General features: G+C 35.9%; 2 protein-coding genes across 2 annotated transcripts in view; one reads left to right on the top strand and one right to left on the bottom strand.

The window, feature by feature from the left end:
• The window catches only part of LOC144973407 (endoglucanase 4-like), a 35,164-nt gene that overhangs the window by 22,626 nt on the left and 2,538 nt on the right, over positions 1–10,000 (bottom strand). The window contains exons 2-6 of the mRNA XM_078915832.1: positions 5,306–5,447; positions 2,351–2,392; positions 1,893–2,013; positions 1,389–1,484; positions 297–338 (exon numbers count right to left, since the gene is read on the bottom strand). Coding sequence (XP_078771958.1) covers positions 297–338; positions 1,389–1,484; positions 1,893–2,013; positions 2,351–2,392; positions 5,306–5,447 — 443 coding nt within the window. The remainder of the gene's footprint in view (positions 1–296; positions 339–1,388; positions 1,485–1,892; positions 2,014–2,350; positions 2,393–5,305; positions 5,448–10,000) is intronic.
• LOC144973375 (monocarboxylate transporter 13-like) overlaps positions 7,296–10,000 on the top strand; it is a 3,461-nt gene continuing 756 nt past the window's right edge. Inside the window, exons 1-2 of the mRNA XM_078915723.1 lie at positions 7,296–7,409; positions 8,878–10,000. The exon at positions 8,878–10,000 is cut by the window's right edge and continues 756 nt beyond it. Coding sequence (XP_078771849.1) covers positions 8,884–10,000 — 1,117 coding nt within the window. The 5' untranslated portion in view covers positions 7,296–7,409; positions 8,878–8,883. The remainder of the gene's footprint in view (positions 7,410–8,877) is intronic.

The raw sequence follows: 10,000 nt of genomic DNA, 5'->3' as shown, positions 1-10,000 counted from the left end.
ATTTAAATGACCCTCGTCTTGGCAAAAACTCTCAAACCTGGGACCTCTTTCTTACTTTCTTTCTTTATTTTTTCTTTCTCTATCTATCTATCTATCTATCTATCTATCTATCTTTCTGTCTGTCTGTCTGTCTATCTATCTATTAATCTATCTATCAATCTATCTGTCTATATATATTTTTTTTTTCTTTACATCTCTCTCTCTCTCTCTCTCTCTCTCTCTCTCTCTCTTTCTTTCTTTCTTTCTTTCTTTCTTTGTGTATACATTGCAATATTGCTTCCAAATAAAATACTCACATGTATGGACTGTAGTTGGAGGAAGAGTTTGGCCTGGAGCCGCTAAAAAAAAAGAAGAGAAAGACTAAATATGAACAACTCAGTGTGCGTGATTACTTTGTAAGAGCTCTGTTTCAATTTTAAATATACATTCCTCTTTTAAAAGACAATTAATATAACTGTGATATTGTATTTGATCATCTCAGAAAATTTGATAGTCTACGTATGGCCATATTTGTACAAGGACAATGTCAAAAGTGAAACTATGTATTCTTTTATCTAAATCACGCTAGGATAATCGTCGGTAAACAATGTCCCAGTGTGATAAATAGTTAATTGATTCCAGTTCATGAACTATGCCATCCATTTTGGTTAATAACTGCAGAATCGGTCCTTCATGTTTGTTGGGGTTATTTTTTGACATTTGAACGTTTTTTATATATTTTTGCTAATCTTAAATAGCATTTCAGTAATAGTATGAAACAGTAATGAATATCCTATAAGACTTTAAGCATTATCGTTTGATTAATTTTTGTTGTTGGCTGGAGAAAGGTTTAAAGCCCAACATATTTCGTGTTAAGTAATTTATAAAAATCTGTTACACATTTATTTTGATCCAATAATTTTTACAGTCCTTAGTTAGTATTCGTTTTTCAAGATCACACTAGGATAATCAATAATAAACAATGTCCCAGAATGAAAAATGCTGAATTAATTGATAAAAGTTCATGACCAATGCCATTCGTCTTGGTGGTATTAGCATAGTAGTTTAAGTAGTCCTTCAGAGCCATTCGGCCCATGGAGCCGGAGTTTATCCCGGTTTCTATAGCGTGAAACGGACAATAGCAATTGTTTGCTATCCTTTGGATTGGACGATAGTCTATCGCAAAGCACTTTCGCCAAATCAAACAGATTCAGTTACCCCATTCACTGCTGGATGAATAGGGGGGGGGGGGTCAGAAACAAATCTCGACTGCACCCGGGATCGATCTCAGTCCCTTTGAATGTGAAGCGAGTGCTCTACCAACTGAGCTATCGGGAACCCCAGTATAGTAAGTTTAGTAGCGTAATATTCTCTTTCAGTGCTTTAAATTATATTTTTAGATGGCTTACCTGTCACGGGTGGTGGAGCGGTGATCTCGTTGTGAGAGCCTCCACTAGGGAGTTCATTCAGGGAGGCCGTGATTTTTGGAGCAATATCCCCATTCCCTAAAGCAACACAAAATGTGTATGAAAGAAGTGGTCAATTCGAAAGTGGTTAATTATAGGAGTATCGTATTTATTCATATAATTATTTCCAGAATTTACAACCTGCCTAAGTTTTTCAATTTGAGGTTATCAAAAAAAAAAAAAAAAAAAAAAAAAACAACAACATTTAATTTTGGCATTTTGGCCAGAGAAATATTTTTATTCATATATATTGAAGGTAAGATGACACCCTCCCCTCTCCCCCTCCCTTGTCAAAAAGTCATCGTGATCTAAAGTTTGCGGCATTTTCGACCTGTTGAGAGTAGAGGAAGGGTGTGTTATTTTAATCTATCAATTTATGAAATATATTTCATTTGGCCATAATGAAAAGAGGTGTTTTGTCAGTGTAAGGTAAGCCGTAAGCCTCACCGTGTCCGATGAAAGTGATGCACAATTCGTCTCCAACATGTTCATCTCTGTTCCACGACTTGTTTTCCAAGACGAATTCCTTGTTGTTCTGAAGAGTCTGTTTCACATCGGCCACCCACACCTAAACATAGATGATGAAAATAGACAAAGATCGTTTTCATATCAACCACCCCAACTGTACATAGATAATGAAATTAGAAAAACATTGATGATTTTAAACAACATTTAAGTAATAGTATTAGGTTACACATATTTGAATCTTGATATGTCATATCCGGCTGGCAGATGGTGTGAGTTTTTTTGGGTTTTTTTTTGGTTTATCTATTTTTTAATTTTTTCTTTTTTTTTTTTGGGGGGGGGGGGCGGGGGGGGGGGGGGGGAGGGGGGGCTAAACGCATAACATCAACACAGTACTCTTAATGGCTTACTGTAGAAAGTGAACCCTGATAACTGATTACCTCTAGACTCGAGATGACTTCATCAAATACCATATCGATATTCTATATATAACTGAATCATGGTTGCGTCAGTTCGGTGATGAACCTATAATGAAAGAAATGACACCTCCCGGCTACAAGATGGAATCGTTCCCAAGAAATGGACGATCAGGAGGGGGGATCGCCATCATATACAAACACGCTCTTTCGTCTAAAATACAAAACAGGCCAATTTCGTTCAAAAGTTTCGAGTGTGTCCAAACCACATTGACCTACCCTCAAATTTCATTTTTAATCACTTGTATCTACAGACCACCCCCAAGCAAAAAGAACAAACTGAGACAGAATGATTTTGCTGACGAATTTTTAGATTTTGTATCAAAAGACACATCAAATAAGCGAAAGATTTATATCGGCGATTTTAATATTCAGTTTGATGTTGATCAGAATAGTCTCGTTAAAATTATAAAAAATATGCTGAATGAACATGGCCTCACTCAGTTAGTGACCTCTCCAACTCAAAGATTGGGGCACATCTTGGACTGGTTCATCATTGACACACCCTCGCTTGTTGAATCAATTAAAAATATCAAAAAAGAAATTTCAGACCACAATCTGATTCTGGCAACTCTCAAATGCATCAAAGAGAAAGCAAAGAAAGTCAAGATAGTGTCTAGGGATACCAAAAAAATAGACATTAGTTCCTTCAAAAACAATCTGTCAGAGGAACTAGGAAGAATGGATATACCATCAGCACAGAAAACAGACGAGGTACTGCGCAACGTCATCGACAGGCATGCGCCAAACACAACTAGAATAATAAATTCCAGGAAACCGTCTCCGTGGTTTAACCAGAGTGAAAAAACTGCCAAAAGGGAAAAAAGGAATGCAGAGGCATCGTGGAGAAAATCGGGCCTTGAGATTGACCGGCTGATATATATAGCAAAAAAGCATAAGTATAAAACCACCTGCAAAAGAGCAAAAAGAAACTATTATAACACAAAACTGTCATCAGTGAGGGACACTAAGGAATTTTTCTCTGTTTCAAAGGAACTTTTAGGGGAAGAAAAGGGCATGTGTCTACCCACTAATATCCCGGTAGAAAAGCAGCCGGATGCATTTTCAGATTTCTTTTCGGGAAAAATATCGAAAATTCGGAACAATTTGGACCTCGTGCAAAATGAAGATATAAATTTCCACCCTTTTTCGGGTTCACAGGGATTCTCTTGTTTTAAAGAAACAACTGAAGAAGAAATTTCTAAAATAATTTTTTCATCTTCCTCGAAGTCATGTGATTTAGATCCTTTACCAACTAATATTTTGAAATTATGTCTTCCTGAATTGTTACCTTGCATAACTTATATTATAAATCAGTCACTTATCTCAGGACAAGTCCCAGATATCTATAAACATGCAATTGTAAAGCCTCTCATAAAAAAGCAAAATCTCAATGTAAATGACCTTAGTAACTACCGTCCCGTCTCAAATCTGCCATTTCTTTCTAAAATCCTTGAAAAAGTTGTACTCAGACGTCTTTCACAACATCTCCATGAAAACAATCTATGGGAAAAATTTCAGTCAGCTTATCGTTCTTACCACAGCACAGAAACTGCTCTGTGCTGTGTTGCGAGTGATTTGCTTGATGTTTTAGATAAAGGTTCTGTTTCTCTTCTGACATTGTTAGACCTTTCGGCGGCGTTTGATACTATTGATCACGGTATTCTCATTAAACGACTTAATATAACCTTTGGCTTGTCTGGGACTGTCTTGCAGTGGTTTGAATCTTATTTAGATGGCAGAAAGCAACAGGTTATGATTTTAGATAAACTTTCTCGTCAACATACATTGTCTTTTGGTGTTCCTCAAGGCTCTGTTTTGGGTCCAATTCTTTTTGTTTTGTATACTTCTCCATTATCTAATGTCATCACTGGTCATGGGCTGCGCTATCATCTCTATGCAGATGATACGCAACTTTATGCTACTGATAAAACTAAAAATCTCGAAAATATTGTGAAACGTGTGGAAGAATGTGTGACGGATGTGAAAGAGTGGATGGATGCAAACAAGTTGAAAATGAATGAGTCAAAAACAGAAGTGATGATTGTGGGAAATAGAGGGCAGTTGAAGGTGAATGATGGTCTTGAGGTGTTGATTGGGGTGAAAAGATCAAAGTTTCAAAGACTGTGAAAAATTTGGGTGTCTATTTTGATTCAGAAATGAAAATGTCAGCTCACATTTCTGCTCTCTGTAAATCTTTATACTTTCAATTGAAGAAAATCAGTTCGATCCGTCAGTATATTGCAATTGGAACATGTAAAACATTGGTTGTTTCCCTCATTTTTTCGAAACTAGACTATTGTAACTCGCTGCTTGTCAACTTGCCTCAGGCTTCTATTAAACAATTGCAACTACTGCAAAACAGTGCAGCAAGATTAGTTTTTGGCAAAAAAAATTTGATCATGCAACCCCTTTGTTGGCCTCTCTCCACTGGTTGCCCATTGAAAAGCGCACATATTACAAAGCAGCGTGTCTTGTTTATAAGTGTTTGGCTGGTATAGCACCGGCATATCTCACAGATCACGTGGTCATGTGTAAATTTGAAAATTACACTTTAAGATCATGTAATGACCAAACGAAAATTTCGGAAAAAAGATCAAGAACAAAATTTGGTGATAGATCGTTTGCTTGTTTCGGCCCCAAGATTTGGAATGAACTACCACGTGGTCTGAGGGAGTGCAAGTCTTTACCTACTTTTAAAAAGAATCTCAAGACACATTTTTACTGTATTTGTTTTTCTTGACTCTATATGAATCCTTGATTTGGCTATGAATTGTTATTGTTGTTATTATTTTATTTTTTTATTTTTTCACTTAAAATTGATATTTATATTGTAAAGTGCCCAGAGCTTGTGTTTTACACGAGAATGAGCGCTATATAAATGTGTATTATTATTATTATTATTATTACCAAGGAAACAGTCCAACCGTGTAACTCCTGAGTGATGTCAAAGCAAGCCTCTCCCTGGAATCCCCCACTCCAGTGGTTTGTGACGGGGACGTCAACGTCAGCTAGAGACCAGGCAACGGTCAGAATGACCGCTAGGGTGTGGGCGAGCAATCTTGTTTGGATGCAGAAAGCAATAAACAAAAATGAATATAACAGCTTTTTTTTAAAAAAAATACCAAACACGTAACATTTCGAGCTCAAAACCCTTCTTCAGTCAACAACAACAACAAAATGAAAACATAAATTTATTACTAAATAAAACAGATCGACGGCATAGAAATATTAGGCACAGCATAGAAATATTAGGCACAATGTTACTGTATTTTGTTAGGGTGTGAAAATATAGCCATTGGATTCAAAATATAAAAAAGTACTTGAGCTTTTATATAGAGCAATATCCACCAATGGTGCTCAAAGCGCTTTACAAAGGGTGCCTGACTAACACTAACAGCAACACGCAACAGGTAGAACGAGACATTACGCCTGTTGGATGATATTACAATTTTTTTTTTCGACAGAGACAACGCTGATGACGACCAGGCACTTATTATACACTTGAGTACGGTGAGAGAAATGTGAGTAAAGAGCCTTTTTCAAGGACTTAACTATGCGCCGAGTGAGGCTCGAATCCAGGACCTCCTGATCCGAAAGCGAGTGTCATACCACTAGACCACATAGCCGCATAAAGCCGACAGATAAAAAGCCGACATGCTACGCTTATTGAACTAATATATTTTATTATGATAGTTTACAGGAAATTTCAATCCTACCTCATGGTGAAATATGCCAAGACTGAAATAAAACCTGGAAACAAAGTACTTATGTCATAACTGGAACTATAATTACATCCGATGACATTGTCCTATTTCTATGCCTTTATCTTGCATCACAGCTACGAAGAACTATACCATTTTCCGACAAAAAGCATTATTTTCATTTTGACAGAAAACGTTTATTGTAAATGTCGATCGATTCAAACAATAATCAACTTGGTAACATTGTTCGAGCTGAGACTTCTTTGAGGTCTCAGGTTTGAACTTTTTGACAAATTAATTAATTGTATCTTTAATTAATCGATATTTGAATTAAACGCTTCTGGTCAATTTGTTAATAATGTGTTTTATTAGAGTGGTGCGATGCTGACCATAATAAAAGTAGTGCAAACTTCAACGTCCATGCATTCTTGGCATGTTCTTTCATATAATATTATGTACAAATCTACTCCTTAATTTAATATGGTCTCATCCGACTGGTAATTAGGAGGTTTAAGGTTAGATCCCCAGTTGAGGAAGACTCGTCATTTTTCTTTTGCTTTGTCTGGCACTGTCTCATACATACCTTTTCAGATTTAAATATATCTCACACCGGTGTCTGTTCCCTAATTTATCATTTTGATATTTATTTTTAAGAAACAAATTTATGGAGCTACTCTAATGATTTCCTCCTCGTCCTCTCGAGTTCAATGTTTTGTTTTATTATGATCCGAGTTTGGGTACACATCAGAGCGCATACGCTTGTGAAGAATATAAGCATTAAATCGTCTCAACCAACACTATTCTCTGTGATGAAGGTAATGGTAACACGACTGGCAACAAGAGGGTTTGAGGTTCGATCCCCAGTTGAGGCAGGCTTGTTTTATGGGGGAATATTTTTTGTGTTTGTTTTTCTTTCTGCTTCGTCCGGCATAATTTATACTCAAAGCTCCAGATGTTTAACTTACTGTAGTGCCTTCTCCCTTACGTGTCACATTAATCTGACCTATAAAAGATATCACATCCGATAGTCTAGTTTTGATTTCATTTTCAACACCAAGCTTGTTGAGATTATATTTATTTACAAGTTATTATAACCCCCAACCTGATTGAAACCATTAGGTAGCGCCCAAAACAATGAATCGGGGGTAAAAAAACACATTAATTTACGTGTTACAATTAAAACACATTTCCGCACCAGAAAAGTGCACGATTAAAACATTAAAAAATCTTGAAGTTTACTTTCTTTTTCAAATTCTTTTTCTTTTATTTTAAAAAGATGATTATGTGACAACCATGCACACAATAGTAGTCAAAAATGGGTAGGTAGCGGATCATTCTACTGTACTTACTTGTGTAAGACACAAATAAACTTTTACCGATGACAAAGACTTGCTATCGTGCCTCAAAGAAGTTCTTTGACAGATTATTTTAATTGTGAAATGATTAAAGGAAGAATATATCACCGTCATTAATTTATAATAACTGGAGAAAGTTCCCGTGATTTCATCTGAAAACAAAATTTAATCGGACATGATCCTGGGATTAGTAGGCTTCATGCAAAAATTCTCTATACATCTTATAAAACAAGTGGCTGAGTGTTTTTATATCTTCCCATTAAGATTAATAAATCTCCTTAATGACCATTTTCAAGATTTTTACTGAAATGCCATACCAACCCATCACATAAATTGTATAGATAGAATGCGCTTGGCCAAGGCGTTCACAACATTGCCATCCGGAAGTATAACGGACCAACACACAAACTCTGTGTAACCATGAACTTATATAGTCTGGTTAATACAGTTTAGTGAGAACAACTCACAAACGCGGATGGCAAAAACAATAACAAAGGCCTGAGTGACGTCATCTGCATACTATCTATATTTATCCTTTGATTTAAAAGCAATAAGTACATGCTTTACATAATTTTGTTGAACAAAACAAGTTTTATAACACATGATTAGGATCTTGTAACTGTAACTAGGATTTTACTTCAGATTTTGTGATTTATAAGCAAATCTGATGAGAAAAGTATTGTTTATATCGCAACGGAAGTGGTGATTTTTTTACAGTTGGTAAAGAGAGAGAGAGAGAGAGAGAGAGAGAGAGAGAGAGAGAGAGAGAGAGAGAGAGAGTGAGAGAGAGAGTTAATAATATAATAATATACGAATGACACATTATGTCATAAAAGATCACGAATTGCTGCAATGATTTGTCTTTTCTCATTGGACTCATGTTCGCATATAAATAGTGTTCATATCATAAGTATTTTCGTGTTATGTATTTAAGTGGAAATGATGGTAAATATATATCTTCGAAAATGCTTCTAAATATTTGTTTAGAAAGTAAAAATATTTGTTTAGAAAGAAACGCAAAACCAGATATACAGATAATTTAACTTTGAAACACGACTTATCTTTAAAGATATTATTTGCATTTGTACATATTCCTTTTTTAAAAAGACAACATTTATCATTTGAATATATATATATATATATATATATATATATATATATATATATATATATAAATGTACAATGAAAAATGTGTCACACGTAATAGGGACATAAATACACACACACATACATACACATACACACACAAACACACATATATATATATATATATATATATATATATATATATATATATATATATATATATATATATATATATTCTAAACAAGTATTTCGCAATATGGAAGAATTATTATTGTATGGTACATATGTCTAACCAAAAAAAAAAGATGATATAAACATTTTTTTTTTTGTTTCCTACCACTGACAGACATCAATGGCGACTCAACCACCTAAACGTAGTAAAGATGCCGAGATCCGCCGATTCCAGTCATACGCAGTAGATCCTATTGAATTTCGAGAGTTAAGACCAGCGACTTCTTCCATTCGATCAAAATCAACCTCAATCATCGAAGCCATTGCCAGTTTCGACGATGCAGAACAGCCAAAAATCAGATATGGAGACGAAGGGCAACAAATCGGAGAAGCCCCAGATGGCGGATACGGTTGGGTTGTCGTTCTTGGATGTTTCATCATACACGTTGTGTTCGGAGGAATTGAGAGGAGCGAGGGTATATATTTTCTAGAATTCAAGAAAAAATTTAATCGTAGTCATCAATTACTCTCACTGCCAGGAGCATTTGTTACATCACTACGATTGTTCATCGGCCCAGTCGCGGGAGCGCTGTGCTTTCGTTATAGCGTTCGTTCAACGTGTCTTTTTGGTTCAGCACTCTTGTTTATTGGCATGGTAATGAATGCATTTGTTGAAGATTTTATGTTATTATTTATATCTCATTCAATTCTACAAGGAATCGGTAGAGGTTTGCTCTACACACCAAGCTTAATAATTGTGGCTGATTACTTTGACAGAAAGAGAGGAATTGCCAATGGTCTGAGTACTTCAGGTACGGGTTTAGGAACGTTTTTACTGGCTCCTTTGCAGCAATTCTTATTCGACACCTACGGATATACTGGTGCTTTTATGATCATCGCAGCTATTTCACTCCACACCGCCATACCCTCGATGCTATACAAACCTCTTCCCTCTAATGAAGGATCTAAGGACATAAATGATGCAGCTATCCTAAACTACGACAGTAGTAAAAGCACAGGAAGCTCCATTCGACGATTACGCGACTTTGAGGATCAAGTGGGGCACAGTGAGGATTCACAACACAAAATTCGGTCACACGGTGTTAGTCGACCAGGCTCCATCAACAAATATTATGAAAGCGTGAGCTCCTCAAGTACCGATAAAGACCTGCACATGTCCGATGCCAAATGCAGGATAGAAAGTGACATAATCAAAAGAGGGGAAAAGCGAAGTTTTGTTGGTACGCAAAAGGAGAGGTTAATGGCTACAGGTGCAAAATTAAGTAGCCATCTAAGTA

The sequence above is a fragment of the Berghia stephanieae genome, chromosome 1 (assembly GCF_034508935.2).
Source record: "Berghia stephanieae isolate SIO BIC M18660-M18661 chromosome 1, UCSD_Bste_1.3, whole genome shotgun sequence".
Classification (NCBI taxonomy): domain Eukaryota; kingdom Metazoa; phylum Mollusca; class Gastropoda; order Nudibranchia; family Aeolidiidae; genus Berghia; species Berghia stephanieae.
Note: the sequence above shows the minus strand (reverse complement) of the source record. Positions and strands in the feature narration are given on the sequence as shown.